Consider the following 17,652-nt stretch of genomic DNA (forward strand, 5'->3'; position numbering starts at 1 on the left):
CACAATCATCTTTGTTTTTCTCCATGACATGAACCTGCCGTCAGTTGATTTTTGTTTTCATCCCTTTTTTTTTGGTTTATTCATATATTTTTTTTTTGTTTTTCCTCATCCATTTTTTTTTTGTACAGAGTTCACATGAGACTCTGAATGTAGTGGAGGTGAAGAAGCAGGCAGAGGTTGGGAAAGAAGAGAGAGTAATCACAGAAGGCGTGAACGGTAGTGACAAAGTACCGCCCGGGAGTGATCCTGGGGAGACTCGTAAGGTGGAGCCCCTGACACACAAAGACTCCCCCTCCCTGTCTTCAGAGAACAGCAGCAGCAGCAGCAGTGAAAGTGAGGAAGAAGATGTGGGAGAGTACCGACCCCACCACCGGGTGACCGAGGGTACCATCCGGGAAGAACAGGAGGAAAATGAAGAAGAGGTGGAGGAGGAGAAGGAAGAGCGGGCATCAAAGGTAGTACAGTGTGTGGAAGCAGTGCCAGAAGCCACCTCAGTAAAGCAAATCACAGTAGAAACAGTGGTCCAGGAAAATGTAGTTTCCCAAAAGGTCTCTGGAGAGAAGAGTTTAAAAGAAGGAAATGAGCAAGACATGAGAGAAGAAACTGAGGAAGAACAGCACAGAGTAAACGGAGAGGTGTCTCATGTTGACATTGATGTTTTGCCAGAAATAATTTGTTGTTCAGAGGTAAATGGGAGTGCCAAATGGGAGCTAAATTATAGAGCTGTTTACCAGGTTGAAAACACCTGCCTTTCTTCTTCCTCCTGTCCTCCCAGTTCTTGTTCAGGGATTTCAGCAAGACTCAGATCCTTCTCTCTCTACTGGAAGGGAGAAACCACTGATGAGCAGGAAATTTCTACCAGCTTAATTCATGGTTTCTAGCTTCTTTGCTGCAACTGGATCATCTGCTAGGGCAAACTTTCCTACAGCCACCATATCGTGCCCTTTATTTTTTTTCCTTCCTATTTCACATTTAAATTTTTCTTTGCATGTTCTAAATATTTCCAAATATGTCTTGTCTTTAGTCTCTGCTGATTCTTGACACTAAATGTCCCTTTTTATTGCTTCTGCAAGAAAATTGATCCTGTTTGAATGTGGAGACATGTGGTCCAAAGGATGAGTGGTTGTGTTTTCCTGCTCTTGTTGGGTTTGGTCTTTACAACTAAACCTTCTCTCAGTCTTCAGCTCAGTGTCAGATCTATCTTTTTCATCTCCCAGATAATTAGAGCATTATCAGCGGAATGGAGCCAGGAAGAGATTATCCCGGTGAAATAAGGAGGGCAGCAGTTCATATTACTGCCGTACTCTGGTAGTATCTCCTGTCAGTTTCAAAGCATTGCTTTTGGGATGTCATTGTGGTGTTTGTTTTGAAGATTCTGTGGATTGTGTGGTTTGTCTAAGAACCTCCTTCCAGCCCTCAGAGCAACTAGAGAGCCTGTTAAATCAGAGACTGTCCCCTACCCTTAATTCTATTATACAGTCAATTCTGGATTGTTTGCAGAAAGATTAAATATTTTATGGATTATCCACAGGATCCCTGTGTCTTTCCCTTTTCTCTCCCTATTGCCATCAACTTCCTGGACTTCTAGTAATCCTGCTTTGGTGGTCCAAATTATTTTGTGGTTACAGGGGAATATTGACTGTGCAGACTATGTCTGCATCCAGAGCTGGGTTAACAAGATGTTTAGATTTTTTCTTAGATATTTATAAATATACCTTCCCTTTGTTAGGGCATATAATCCTCAATTGACTGTATATTGAAATTTTAATGAGGATTTGTGTGCTATTTACTTTTTTGGGCTATGCTCTTACCTCATGAACATGCATTTTGAGAGCCTGTGATTTTATTTTGTGGCATTATTATTATTGTTTGCTTTTAATATGTAGTTGTTAACATTTAAACCAACATAGGCCATTGGGAACATGATTTCCAAGAATTAATAGTGCTGCTGTTTTAATTTATTTTCAAGGATACATTGCCACTGCAAATCCAGAGCTGAATCTGATACATGCTTAATGGGCTAAAATGATGCCAGCTCATGGGGCCATCTTAAAGCACCCTGGGGAAGAATTCTAGCTACGCCTAACGCAAAATGGATATAGTAGCTTTCTTCTGATCCCATTTAAAATATAATTGTTGTGATGTTGAGAAAACACAGCTTTTTTTTTTCTTTAAACAAAGAACTCGGTGGTTAATTCTCAAGAAAGCAACATTTTCCTCATTGTGCCCTTGGTATGTGGGAATGATAAGAAGAATATGAGGAAAGAGTGAACACAAAGCCACCTGAGCCTCCGCACCATCTGCACGTGAATGCACCTTTGTACAAACTGTGATACAAGCGGTGAAATCTTTGGTGTCTGCCATATTGACTTCTAAAAAGTGGTCACCTTACAGAGTTATAGCCAACTATTGTGGATTTCATTCTGCATAGGTTCTTGCATTCTGCTATTACTTGCTGAAGCCTGAGGGGTGAATCAAAATGTGATAGGTTTGACACCTACCCGATTGAGGGAATGTGTTCTCAGTATAGTAGATTAGATGAGAGATGTCAAATCACTTGTTTTTGTTTTTTTGGGTTTTTTCCCCTTCTCTCTCTCATTTCTATTTCATTTCTTGCTGTATTGGGAAAGATGATTTGTTTAAGTTCTTTCCCTGCTGATTCTTTTTTCTCTTGTGTGTGTGAATGCATGTGCGGATGTTTCTTTATGGCTATTTTGGCGGTTCCACTAAACAACTTTACCTAATTACCTTTAGAATTTATTTTTTTCTTCTTTTTTCTACTTCAGCCACCAGTGGTAAAAACAGAGATGGTAACTATTTCTGATGCTTCACAAAGAACAGAGATCTCCACCAAGGAAGTCCCCATTGTCCAAACAGAGACCAAAACCATCACTTATGAATCTCCACAGGTAAAAAAAATCCAGTAAGATTTGGAGGATATACAGGAGGGGGGTAATATTTTAATTTTTTTATACTTTACTTTATTTTCTCTTTTTTTCTGGTGACTTACATGTCCCTGAAGTTGAGGTATCTTTTGGTACCTTCTCTTTGATGAGGCAGCTAGATGTCAAACTTAAATAGAAATGCATTCCTGTGGGCCAATACTGACTTAGAAAACTACAAATTTAATACTATCCATGTTTCATTTTATTTTTATTTATTTTTAAAGACTTCCCAATTACATTTTAATCTGGTGCTAGAGTACATAAGACTTTCTGTAATATGAAATATATTACTATGTACATCTATACTTCGCCAAGCATGTGTTTTTAAACTTTAGGTTTTTCTTCAGGCAGTGTTCATGAAAATTTTAGAAATAAAGTGTAAACATGGCTTTCTTCCACAGATACCAAACAGGCAGGATGCATTCAGTGTTTCAGAATGTCACTATTTAAAGCATGTAAAATAATGATTTTACCTTATTAAGAAGTCTTAAATTTCTGATCAGTTATACTCTTGTTGCATTGCTTAATGTGTATGGTGTCTTAAATATATAGTTTTCAAAATGATATTATAGGCATATATTTTATATTAACCACACATACTATAGAAACAAAAGCAGGTGAGCTTTTAGGGCATATTTCTGTTTGGGTAGAAGGAGAGGGGAGGTCATACAAAGAGGTTGTTTTTCTAAGAGCCATCATGAAAAAGTTTATTTTGGCACATTGTGTTTCTACATTCAACTCATTTCACTTGTAAATGACTTTAACCCTTTCAGCCCTCTTCACTTTTTCCCCTAGTATTGATTCTTATGTCTTTGTGAGTGTTTCAGAATTGGAGTCAGATTAATTGAATTTAATAAAATGAAGCTTACTAAATGTGAATCAGCAGACTCAGATTGGCTTTCCTTCCCTTGTCATTACTAATGTCTCTGGTGGGCAGCCCTCCCACCTTTATGTCTCCTATTTCTTCTTATTACTATAAGGCAGAGGTCTTCAAAGTGAGATCTGAGGACCCCTGAGGAGGTCCCCAAGACCCTTCAAGGGGCTTCATGAAGTCAAAACTAGTTTCATAATAGTACTAAGATGTTGTTTGCTTATTAAAATATTTTTCCTTTTCAACTCTATATCTGTGTGAAGCCAGATTTTCCTTATAGGCTTTGACCACAATATATCACAACAGATTGAATGCAGAAGCAGCTGTATTCTAATAATTTGGACATTAAAGAAATTTGCAAAAAATATGCAAAACAATGATACCCCACTATTTTTTGTTTTGGAAAATATAGTTATCTTTCATAAAAACATCATGGTATCATGTTGTATGTTTATTATTGTTATTCTTAAAAGAATGAATAAATATTTTACAATTTATCAGTTTTCATTTCTAACATGATAAATAATACTAGATAAGTTACCCACATAAACAAAAGCTGTTTGGGGTCCTCAATAATTTTTAAGAGTATAAAGGGCCCCTGAGATCACAGTTCAAGAACCACTATTATAAGGCGTTGACAGCTAGCTTGTGTGCAAAGTGCTACTTAAATGAAAGTTATCATACTATTAACCATATAGGTCAGGCCTGCATAACCTGGGACCCATGGGCCACTTACAGCCTGCAGACATGCCAAAGGATTTCCATCAGCATCTGCATAAAAATGTAGAGGATGTTTTCATCTACATTTTTCTTGGGCTGCCAAAAATCCTTTGGCCTGCTGCAAAGTGGGCTGTGGGCCGCAGGTTGTGCAGGCCTGATAGAGATGTGGAGATAATAATATAGGCACAAAGTATCATCATAGAAGACAGCTAAAAGAGTCAAGTCTTATAATATCGTGAGGGGGTTTTTTTTGGTCATTTTTCTAAATCACCTATCGTTTGAGGTCAACCCATTGCTGTCCTTCTCTGTTTAAGAGGTCTTTTCTTTTAAGTTCCATCTACTGCAAGTGCTCTCTTTATGCTCTCCTGGTTATATGATAAACCTTTTAATTTGATTTCTGCAGTTTTCTTTCCATAATAAGCTCAAGTAGGATGGTTTCCTGGGCCTCAAGTATTCCTGAGTCTTTCAGCCACAAACCTCCCTTTGTATCCTGGGACCATGGGACTAGCTATCTCAAATGTCACGTCTTCATTTTACAAATGGGGAAAACTGAGACTGGGAATAACTGGCTCCCTCAATCCTTCACAGCCCTCTCAATATTCTGATTCCTTACCTATAGGTTCTCTTACTGACCATCTTCCTGTTTTCCCTTTCCTTCATCTCTTACAGTTTTATTTGGTAAAACTGACTTCTACTTTATCTTTGTCCTATAGTCCAAAACAGCAGCCCCTGGCCAATGGTTTACCCTATACAAATGACCATATACAAACACATTTATTTATATAGACTTTACATGTTTGCAAGAAGAAGATAATCCCAGTTTCTTGTCCAGTAGGGAGGGTTCTTTTCCTCCCAACTAATACTCCAAGTTAAGTATTACTTGTTTATTTTTTCTCCATACTATCTAAAGATTGATGGCGGTGCTGGTGGTGATGCTGGCACCTTATTGACTGCACAAACCATCACTTCTGAATCCGTGTCTACAACTACAACCACACACATCACCAAGGTAAAGCAATTAAAATGACCCTAAAAAGATGTCCTTTCAATAATAATTCTCCTCTTTTGAATTGTGCTTTTTCCCCTTTCCCCACCTTCCTACTGCACAACTTCAAAGTGATAATACTAAGAAGCGTAAAAATACCATAATTTCACTTCCATCACCTAAGAATTCAGGCTTTGAAGCCAGATTCATCTATATCACATAGATAGTCATCCTGAAAGGGTGAGAGGATGAAGATACTATAAAAAATTCATTTGTTTGAAATGTAGATGAAAAAAAATTTGGCATTGTAAACTTTGTAAATATAGTTTAGTCTCCCAAAGCATCTTAAGGAAGACTGTGGCTGAAAATATTGCTATAAAAATGTTTTAAATCATGTATTTTTGGTCAAGTCATTTTACTTTAACTACCACTGTGATCATCTGATAAAACCATATACTATAAAGATTTCTTCTTAGAGTTATTTTCCAACTCTTTTTTTGTATTCATTTTTTCCGTAACAGTGATGCTAGTGTTTTTTAAATATTAATTTAAATATTCTTGGGCATTTTTCTTTGTCCCTTGGCACATTTGCCAGGACTCTCATTTTTAAAAAGAACGTGTTTTTGAATTTCATGTTATGCATGCACTAGAGTCCTTTAAAAACACTGCCCATTGTGGTTTCAGGAATCTGACTCAGAGATTTACATACACTTAGATGTTTGTTTGCCTTTGAAAGGGCTGTGCAACATGGAGCTTTCTTGCCTGTAATGAAATATCACACACTATTTTGTAGCAAGTAGATTCACAAAATCCCTGGAGACTAGTCCCTGACCTACTCTGTGAACTTACTAAGACATGGAAACATGTGAGTGTCTTCTCTTCTCTCCTGCCCCCTCCACCCCTCTATCCATCCATATGTTAATCCACATCACTAAAAAGTGAATTGGATTAAATAACATGTTTTAAAAACTAAAGTAACTAATTTGTTCAACCCCCAACCAAACCCCAATACATTTTTTAAAATCAAATTTCAAACCAAGCCAAAGTCTGCAGACAAATCCACAACAAAAACAGCAGCCTAGTTTATATTTTTATTCTAACTTCATCCAATTCATACAATCCAAGATGGAATAAGTTTCCAAGGGAAGTGGGATGAGTACATCTTAAGGCCCACTTCCCTTGGAAACTTATTCCATCTTTGGGTGCAACAGGGCTCTCTAATAACCGTCATTCTCCCAGCAGGGTTTAGTTAGTTGCCTAGTAATACTACACTGGATCCCATTCTCATGTTTTTTTACTGAATAGAAATATATTTTAGTGATTGTATCCTATTTTATTTTCCTTATGACTTTTAGACAGTAAAAGGCGGAGTGTCTGAAACAAGAATTGAGAAACGAATTGTCATCACAGGAGATGCCGATATTGATCATGACCAGGTGAGTCTCATAGGTTGTAGAAGTAGGATTTTTTATTCATATAGGCTGGTATATGTTCCATTTTCAAATACCTGATTCTCAGAAAATCTTTGACTCAGAAACATTCAGCAGTTATACTCATATTGCATTGAGGACTTCTTTTGTCTTATCTTTCTGTCTCCAGAGCTTACCACAGTGTCCGGCACATAGCCTGTAGTAATGGCTTGTTAATTGATTGATTGATTAATAATCAGTGATATCACGTCTTTCCCATCAGCAATTGTACCTGCTTTTTACTTCTTATAGTAATGGACTAATAGAAAATAAGTTCCTGCCCAAAGCCTGTTTCTATAAAGTAAATATTTATCAAACCTTGTTAATACATGCCTAACAATTATAGTCTGACGTCCTTCCCAAAATACATATAAAAGAAAAACAAACCAAAATGACTTTGAAAAGTAAAGCAGAATATAGAGACGTATTTTAGCTGCGTAGCCTAACTTCTCTTAGGCCAAGGACTCTTTTTTAAAATCTATTTTTAGTTTTCGGCATTCATTTCCACAAGATTTTGAGTGACAAATTTTCTCCCCATCTCTAACCTCCCCCCACCCCAGGATGGCATGTATTCTGATTTAGGCCAAGGACTCTTAACTTGTATCATGGAACCCCCCCCCCCCCTTTTCAGTCTAGTGAATTCTATGGACTCAGAATAATGTTTAAAAAGCGTGAAGTAAAATACATTGGCTTATGAAGGAAATAAATTGTATTGAAATGCATTTAGCCAAATATTATTAAAAAAAGTTTAAGAACCCCTGAGTTAGGTCTTTCCCAATTTTCCCTTGACCCAAAGGCACATGGACCAGTGCTCATTCTCACATTATACTTATTAGACTACTTAGAATTACAGCTTTGTATAAAAATAAAGTAGTGTTTAGCACCAAATAAATATAGCAAATAGAATGTTCTTTTTTCCCTGTTATACCTGTACTTTTAAAGCCAAAATAATCTATAGTACCTTTTTTTGGTTGCTCCATATAGTTGTTGGGTTTTGTTTTTTGTTTTAAGGTAAATGAATGTACTGTTGATTGAAAACTCCCTATTCGATTTTGCTTCATTATTTGATGGGAGGTATTACTGGATTGCAGTTGGTTGGGCAGTGATTGATGTGTCAAAAATGGTGTAAGTCACCAGTGTTGTGAGAATTAATGGTAACTGATTCATGATGGTTATTAATAAATAAAATGAGATTAGCTGCTGTTGTGTTACTTAGCCACAACTACTTGAAAAGTTTAATTTTAAAGGTATTTTTTTTGTACTCATGAAAAATTGTGCATTTACCATCATCAGATTCTGCACTTTGTTATCTTTGATAGTTTAGTAGAAGTGGAACATTAAATTAATTGAGTCTGGGAAAATCGTGAATGAACTTCTAGCATTAAGTTGTGGCCACATGAATGGTTCTCGATAGGTGGTATACTGGAAACATTTAAAGGAGCTGATTAGGTGATGTGAATATCGGATGTGCGTTGTGTTTTTAATTTGCTGCATTTAAAGGTACCTAAGATCTTTTGCAGCAGAGTAAAGTAAGACACCACTGATTCTTTCAGCTTGGATCAGGTACAGTCAGAGCTAAGCAGTTCTAAATGAATAGAGTCTGACCTCAGAGGTAGGAGATTTGAGTATTTTTAGTATTATGAGAAGACTTATGGTTTATGAAAGCATGTGTTTGTGATGAGGGGTAAAGGTGTGTATGTGTAATATATAAGATATACGCAGACTTATCAACAACAAATAAGTGTACAAGTGCCAACTCTGATCAGAGTACCATTGTCAGTAATGGAGTATAAGTACAAAATTTAGATAAAACATAATTCCTGCTCTCATGAACTTTATAGTCTAGTAGAGGAATAAGACACAAACCTAGAGAACAATAATACATAATATCACAAAAACAAATATATTAGAGTCATAGGATTTAAGAGTTGGAAGGGCTATTATTTGCCACCTTGTCTAGTTCATGTACAAAAGGAATGCCTCCTATAGCATATCCAAGAAGTGGTTGTCTAGCCTCTGTGCTCTAAGATCTACGTTTTGATGGCTCTAATTGCTGACAAGTTTTTCGTAACATTGAACCCAAATTGTCATCTTTGCAACTTTCTCCCACTGCCCCTGGTTCTACCCTCTGAGACCAAATAAAACAAGCCTAGTTCATTTACCCACATGATAGCCCCACAGATACTTGAAGACAGTTATGATATGACACCCTCTCTGAAGCTTCTCTGATATTCATATGATATAAACTCTCAATACCTTTTACCATTCTGGCCAGTCTCCTTTGTACCTTGTTAAGTTCATCAGTGCCTTTCTTAAACTGTGGCACATAGAACTGAGCGTAATAACATAAATGATGCGTTACAAGGTCAGAGTACAGTGGTATCATCACCTCTCTATTCCTGGAAGCTGTGTCCCTTTGAATACAGAATTGTATTTTTTGGCATTTCTTGGGCACATTTTGGTATTTTTTGGCAACCACTTCCCACTACTAATTCATATTCAGCTTACAGTCCATTAAGACCTCTATATCCTTTTCAGGATAACTGCTATCTATCCATGCCACAAGGGCTTACAAAGTTGATTTTTCAGTACTGAAGTGCCAGACATTTACATTTAGCCCTAATGAAAGTGTAATGTGAGATTCAAGGAGGAAAGTCATTACCAGCTGTACAGATCAAGGGAAATCTTTGGGCTGGAGAGGGAATGGCATTCGACCTCTAAAGAATGGAAATGCTTCCGACAAATGAATAAAAAAAGGGAGGATGTTGTAGGCATGAGGAATAGCATTAGGAAAGATTACAGAGGATTGAGATTACAGGGTTACAGGGTGTCTTTGGAGGTCAGAGACTAGTATATAGACTGTGTGGAATGATGATGGCTTAAGGCTTAAAAAGAATGGAAGCAGATTGTGGAAGACTTTGAGAGGACTTCTTGTAGGAAACAGTATTTGATTTGGACCTTAATAGAGGAGCAAGAATATAATAGAGAGAGGAGGAAAGGGTGAATATTCTGGGTATAGGAAGCAATTCAAGCAAAGTCACAAGAGGTAGGAAAGCATGGGACATGTATGAGTGATGATCCCTGTTATGAAATAAACCTGAAAAGATAAGAGTTTTTCCAGTTTATAAAGGATGTTGAATGACAGGATAAGAAGTTTATATTTTACTCAGGAGACAATAGGGAGAGGCTAAAGGTTTCTGAGCAGAATGGTGCGGTCGGACTTTAAGGTTTAGGAAAAGCGGATAGGAGACAGTGGTCTTGCTAAGTGGTAATGATAGCCCAAAGTAGGGTGGAGGCAACGTGCATAGGAAAAAGAAACAGAGGGAAGAGAGATTTTAGTATAATTAATACAAATAAGTTATCACAGGGAAGAGTCAAAGAAAACCCCAGGGTTATGGCCATGGAACCTTGGGTGAATGTTGGTGTCATCAATAAACACTATGAAATCAGAAAGAGAAGCGAGTTCTGAGGAGAAAACAATAAGCTTAATCAGCGGCAGACATGTTGAGTTTGATATGCATGTAGGATTCCAAGGTGGAGATATCCCCATAGGGCTTGGAAATGCAGGTGCTGAGCTTGAGAGAGAGGTTAAGATTGGACATATAGAGTTGGAGTCATCTGCATTGATGTGATAGTTGAAACCATAAAAGAAAAATGGAATTACCGAGGGAGTGAGGGTGAAAAGAGAAGAGGGAGAGAGAAGGCCAAGGCCAGAACCTTGAAGAGCACTCAACTTTAGTGCATTAAATATTTTTTTAAAAAATACCTTCTATGTTTAAGATACTATGCTGGAGATTGAAATTACACAGTTAAAGGGTAAACCAGTACCTTCCTTCAAAGGAAGCACAATGCCTATAATATAGTAAGCGCTTAATAAAAGTTTATTGATGGGGCAGCTAGGTGGCATAGTGGATAGAGGGCTGGTTCTGGAGTCAGGAGGACCTGAGTTTGCATGTAGTCTCAGACACTTACTAGCTGTGTGACCCTGGGCAAGTCACTTAACCCCGATTGCCTTCCCCCCTCCCAGTGTTGATTGATTGATATTACTTATCAGTGAGTAAGACCAAAAAAAAAGCTAAAAGTAAGAAGGGTGATATATTTGATGATCGCTTTAGAGCTACAAAAAGCTTCAAAGATCATCTAATCCAACCCCCCGATTTTACAGATGAGGAAACTGAGGTGTGGAGAGTTGAGGCAACTAGCCAGAATCAGGTCGTAAGTAGCAGATCTTGCATTTGAAGCAAAGCACTCTTGCTCTTTCTTCCGTTCCACATGAGTTCACGTTTACCTACATTTTGAGGAAAGACAAACATTTCTATCGCTATACAGAGAATGTTGGGGAAACGCAAAAATGGCCATCTCTCACTCTTAAAGGTCAGACTCATCTACTGGTATGATCCAGATTTGGGCTACGGAGAAGCCAGTAGAGGAAACAGCAGAGTTAATCAGGAAGGAAGATTACCAGAAATATGGTATTTGGAGAAGCCAGGAGAGTATCTGGAAATAGAGTCATGGTCTACATTGTCAACCACCACGAGGAGATCAAGGAGAAGGAGGCCAAGTCAGGGCCTGAGCCAGTTTAAAGTGGAGGGAAGGAAAACCAAATGCCATGTGGTTGAATGAGCAGAGGTTGTGGAGGGGAGTGTGGTAGGGAGAGGAACTGGAAACAACATTGGGCATAGACAGATTTTAAAGCTAAAGTAGCGTTTCTCCTTTACTGTAACCAGAGGGCATTCTTTCCATGTTAGCCGTGTGTCCTTGAGAAAGGTATGGAACTGATTATGTGACCTGTCAGTTCCGGTTAGTTTGAGTGAGGATCCTCCACTTCCCAGCTTCAAATGAAAGCAGGCCAGATTCCTGCCCTTTATTTTTGCCAGCCTGACAGGCCGGTTCTGGGGCTGCTTCCACACTAAGTATGGGAAGGAGTTACCCCTGGAGGTTTCTTTTTCCCCCAAGTAGAAGCTGATTTCCCTCCAACTCTTTCCCTCTTACCCCTGCAACCAGACTCCTTAGATCTTCAGCATAGCTTCTTTCCCACAGGAATTTTAACTCAGACATGATTTCAGCTTTCTTTTTTTGCCTTTTTTGGTGTTTACATGGACGTTCTAGTCTAGAATTAGTATTTTGCAACACATCATAGTGAAAACCAAATATGCAGAAATCTAAAATCTAGGTGCCAAGTAGTACATATGCATAACTTTAATATCAGGAATTTATTGTAATGAAATATTGGCATTACTATTATGACTTAGACCTCATTTTGAAATTGGAAATAATCACACAGGCAAGGAGGGCCTAAGATGTCTTAGACCCTCAGGATCTCTGATAGGGTCATTTAGTCTAACTCCCTTTGTTATTGTTATTCTGGTGTTTTCCAGTTGTGTATGACTCTTTGTGACCTCCTTTGGGGTTTTCTTGGCAGAGATACTGGAGTGGTTTGACATTTTCTTCTCCAGCTCATTTTATAGATGAGAAAACTGAGGCAAATGGAGTTAGTGATTGCCCAGGGTCACGCAGCTAAGAAGCGTCTGAGGCCAATTGGAACTCACAAAGATGAATCTTCCTGTCTCCAAAGCCCAGCAACTCTACTGCACCACCTAGCTTCTATCGAACCCCTTTTAATGACAGGCAGATCCATTCTAGAACATTTTCTAAAGCAGTCATCCAACCTTCACTTGAACCACTTCCATGGCAGAGATATTATTACCTAGCATGAAAACCCCTTTTCGTTTTTGGACAGCTTTAAATTCCTTTTTTTTTAAAAAAGAAAGAAGTCCTTACTTAAACAGCCAAAATCTATATGCCTTCTACTCACTAGCCTTCCCTGATGTTTACTTTTTAAAAAGTCTAAACCTACTGATTTAATTTTCATTTTTAGTTATAATGCAGCATAGGCTTCTTAAGAAATTTAATTTCACATTCTATTGTTCTTGTCTGTTCTTGAAGGCTGTAATTAAATGACCAAGCTGTTGAGAATTAAATGAGGATGTTTGCTTTCCCTTCATTGCTGATGTTGGAAAGATCAAATAGTATCTCAAATAATATCACAGACCTCTTTGCCAGATCTTTTCTAAAACCTAAGGGGACATCAGTAGTGAACAAATACAAATCTGTATTATTGTTGTTCAGTCCTTTCAGTCGTGTCTGACTCTTTGTGGCCCCATTTGGGGTTTTCTTGGCAGAGATACTAGAGTGGTTTGCCATTTGCTTCTCCAGTCATTTTTCAGATGAGGAAACTTTGGCAAACAGGATTAAAGTGACTTGCTAGTAAGTGTCTGAAGCTGGATTTGAACTCCAGTCTTCCTTACTCAAGATCTGATGCTCTATACACTACACCACCTGGCCCCAAATAGCAGAAAACTGCATGATGTGTTTTATACATTTTCAAATTTTATTGAGGGAAGAGACCAAACAAGCACTACAATTGATCTTTCCTCACAGCAAGTTGCTAGGAAATACCATAATGTCCAAATTTGTGACTATTAAGTACCTTCTAGACATCCCAAACTCCTTGTGTCTATGGGTACCTCATCCTCGATATGCCCATTATCTTTCCCATCAAACCCTCCTAGCTTCCGTTGTCAAGCTTACCACCGGTCCTCCTGGTTATCGGGGCTTGAAACCTTGGTGTCATCCCTTTCTCCTCATTCTCATTCATTATATCCAACATCTCCTTTTTTCTACTCACACTGCTATCATTCAGGCTGTCATTGCCTATCTCCTGAACAAATACAACAGCCTTCTAGTTGGATTCTTCCCACTCCAATCTATCCTAAACTCAGCTGCCAAAGTGACTTTCCTAAAGTGTAGGTTTGCCCACATCACCTCCTACTCAGTAAAGTCCTTAATATCTCCAGTTTCAAATACAAAGGTCCCCCCCCCCCGCATTACCGTGTAAATTTCTTGAGGGTAGGGACTATTTTTACCTTCATTTGTATCCCCAGAACTTAACACAGTGCCTGGTATATGGTACTTAATAAATGTTTATTAACTGACTATCTTTTCTCAAAATTCTCAGTTGGAATACCAACAAATCCATATTTTCTATGCAATGCAATTTTAAAATATTGGTTTTTACGGAAGGAAAATTATGGCAGTAGCTTCTGATTTCACATCTGCCTTGATGCCCAGAGAAGGGAAGCAACTCTGGGTGCCTAATTAACTTTCTGCCAACTAAAACATACTTTAATGCACATAAGGTTCCATTATGTACCAGGCATATTTCCTATGCATTGTTTTCACCAACCTCCTGCTGAAATATAGGATATCTTTCAATTAGGAATGTAGGCTACAAATGTTCTGAGAAGGGTTCCATGGGTTTCAGACTACCTGAAGAAGGCCTATGACCCAAAAAGAGTAAGAACCATAGTGCCTAGGTGATCTCTCAAGTTCTTTGAAGCATAAACAGTTTATGTAGTAATGCCTTGGTTATATGACACCTTAGATATAGTTTTTTTTTTAAATGAAGCATGCAATAACACTTGACGTTTGTATCCACGGGTAGATTTATTTCCATCCTCACTCTTTCCCTGATTTTCCCTCCCACCTTACACACACACACACACACACACACACACACACACACACACACACACACACACACACACGAGATTCTGTAGCATACTACTGTACCTATGATCCTTTCCGAATTCCCTCCTGCTCCTAATTTTCCACTTTCTGCTGATAGCACGAACATTTAGGTGTATTTAAGCTTTTTCCCTATTCTCATAGTCTACATTTTCCAGCTCTTGTTTTTATAGATAATACTCTTTGCACAGAATAACACAACTGAAATCATTCTGTAAAAGCTAATTTTTTTTTGGCATTAACCAGATGCCAGTAGACTTAGTGAAGTAACATATGGTATTGGGCATATTGTAGTGTTAAATTTTGGATCCATGTTTTCCTAATAAGATACAGTAATCTATCCTAGGTTGGATTTCTTTCCAACTTTACAAATCAAAGAAAGATCATTAATTTTGCTCTCAGGGAATTCTGACTTCTTCCAAAAACAATGATTTTTGTATTTCTCATGCCAAAAATCCTCCGTTCTGTTTTCCTTTGCCTCCTACCTGCAAAGATTGTGTGCTTTTTATATGCATGGATGAAGAAAGCTTATGCTGATCAGTGTTTTCTCAGAGTGCCATGCTGGGAACCAGGAGAGCTGGATTTTAGTTGCTTCTGAGCTTCAATTTTTCTTTCGTATGAAGTTGGACTAAGTGATTTCCAACTCTTGCACTCTACTATTCTGTCCTGAATAGTTGCCTCTCTGTCCTTGTCTGTATTTCCACAATAAAGGGGGGTAGTCTGGAGAGGTAAGCAGGGGAACAAATGGAAAGAATTTTACTCTGACATTGGTTAAGTAAGAAACATTACATGACATGAGCACAAGGGGGCACCATAACCCATTCTTTCCCTCTTGTACATGCATACAAGGAAATGAACCTAGTCTGGAGAATTTTAGCAGCACACTCTTCAGTTTGAAACCAGCCAGACCCTCTAAAAAGAGTTTTATTAATATTTTTGTTGTTTTTAAACAATCATAGTCATTTCCCATCATGCTCTTACCACTCTCACCCCCAACAAAATCCTCCTTGTCATAAAGAAAAACAGTTAAATAAAACATAGAAAACCCATTTCTCCTTGGGTATTTAAATCACTTGCCCTCCTTAGTTACCTCCGTCTGTAAAATAAAGGGGTTAGCACTATATTAGACCTCTGAATATCTTTCCGACTCTAGATATATAATCCTGTCATCCAGATACTCAGAGCCCTTCCCTACCAAGGGGAGGGTAGTGTGTTTATATCACCATGGTTTTCTAGGACTGAGATTAGTCCTTAAATTCAGTCTCAAGTTCAGCTGCCCATTTAGAGTTGTTTTCATTTAAGCCGTGGTAGTCATTTTGTATGTGGTTCTCTTGGGTCTGCTTGCTTCCATTACTCGGTATCAGTTCGTTTAGTTTTTTTTATAGTTTCTCTGAATTCCTTATATTTATCATTTCTTATGGCACAGTAAATTTACATTCCTATACCATTATTTTGTTTGACCTTCCCCCAATAGTTACCCACTTTGCTTCCATTTTTTTTTTTTTTGCTGCTGAAAAAAGTGCTTCAATTAATACTTTGGCATATTGTGTATTTATATTCATAGATACTAGTAGATAGGACTTTTCTTTCTGTCTTCAATGACCTTAGGGTCCATACCAGTAGTGGGATACCTGTGTTGTCAAGGGATATAAATAGTTGTTGTTCAGTCCTTTCAGTCATGTCTGACTCTTTGTTACCCCATTTGGGGTTTTCTTGGCAAAGATTCTGGAGTATCTTTTTACCAACTTATTTTACAGGTAAGCAAACTGAGGCAAACAGGGTTAAATGACTTGCCTAGGGTCACACAGCTATGATGTGTCTGAGGCCAGGTTTGAACTCAGGAAGATGAGTCTATTTCCAAGCCCAGTGCTGTATCCACGGAGATCTTTTTAAAATATTGTTTTCTAATTTGACCGCTGATGGACTAACTTAAATGATGTCTTCAACCCCTGCTAGGCATTGGCACAGGCAATTAAGGAAGCCAAAGAGCAGCACCCTGACATGTCAGTCACAAGAGTGGTGGTGCATAAAGAGACGGGAGTCGCAGAAGAAGAGGAAGAATAAAGTAAGGTAAGAGAACCTACCAGCCCCAACGTCATTTTTATGGTTCTTACTTTAGAACAAGCTAGATTTAACTCCTTTTTAAAAATGTAATCTTCCAAATTGCCCTACATGGGTGATTTGCATTTACTTATGCACTATATGACTTGGTAGGTATACCTAGGTAGTCCTCAAGACAAGTAAGGCATTTTCAGCAATTCTATGAGTGAGTGTGTGTGTTTTTAAATTGCCTTTTTAAAATTCTTCGGTCTAAGACTACTGACTTCACCAAAAATCCACTTTAGGTATGAGTTTCAACACAGTTCATGTTTTATTAGATTAGAAATCTTGAAATAAAACAAGAGAATCTGCCAACTCCAAGGTCATGTTCATTTCATTTCAGAAATCCTGAAATCTGACAAACACACACACACGCACATACACGCACCCATGCACGCACAGTCTTTCCCCAAATATAATATGTGTGTCCTAGAAATTAATCATAAGTCATTTTAGACATAAAATGCATGTGTATAGGTATAGTTGAAAGTGTCCATGACTTGAGAACAAAGAGACCCGGGTCCTAGTTCAGGTCCTTTCATTGTAACTACCTGTATAGCCTTTGGGCAGGTTGCTTAATCTCTCTGGGCCTGGTTTTCTTCATCTGTAAAAATTGGGTTTGCAGTGAGACCACAGATATGAAAAAGGTTGTGAAAAGTGTTAATGGTTTGAAAATGTAAGGCAGAGGGGCTTTTGTAGGCTGGATTCTCTGAAGTGATCACAAGTACAAAGGTGAAGGTCTAGTGACCACTTAACACCAGTAAGACCCTGCCTTCACCTGCATGACTTCCTAAATGAAGCAGCCTTGTATAAAGGGGTGGGGGGGGGGGAAGGCAAGCTTCCCTAATGAATTTTAAGTATTACAGAAACTGAATGTATACAATTTTCTACATGACTCATAAGTTGCTGTTTCAATGATGATCCATCTGCTGCGTGAAGTAAGATACATCTGTGAAGCATCGTGTTCAAAATAAA

The 17,652-nt window shown here is 38.1% G+C and overlaps 1 protein-coding gene across 11 annotated transcripts in view; it reads left to right on the forward strand.

The window, feature by feature from the left end:
• The window catches only part of EPB41L2 (erythrocyte membrane protein band 4.1 like 2), a 276,121-nt gene that overhangs the window by 243,453 nt on the left and 15,016 nt on the right, over nt 1-17,652 (forward strand). For 9 of the 11 annotated variants that reach the window (XM_036769356.1, XM_036769355.1, XM_036769358.1 and 6 more), the window contains 5 exons: nt 129-686; nt 2,787-2,909; nt 5,447-5,545; nt 6,877-6,957; nt 16,534-16,647. In XM_036769356.1, coding sequence (XP_036625251.1) covers nt 129-686; nt 2,787-2,909; nt 5,447-5,545; nt 6,877-6,957; nt 16,534-16,641 — 969 coding nt within the window. In that variant the 3' untranslated portion in view covers nt 16,642-16,647. The remainder of the gene's footprint in view (nt 1-128; nt 687-2,786; nt 2,910-5,446; nt 5,546-6,876; nt 6,958-16,533; nt 16,648-17,652) is intronic. The other 2 variants (XM_036769361.1, XM_036769360.1) reach the window with 1 other exon arrangement.

This window comes from Trichosurus vulpecula, chromosome 7, assembly GCF_011100635.1.
Source record: "Trichosurus vulpecula isolate mTriVul1 chromosome 7, mTriVul1.pri, whole genome shotgun sequence".
NCBI lineage: Eukaryota > Metazoa > Chordata > Mammalia > Diprotodontia > Phalangeridae > Trichosurus > Trichosurus vulpecula.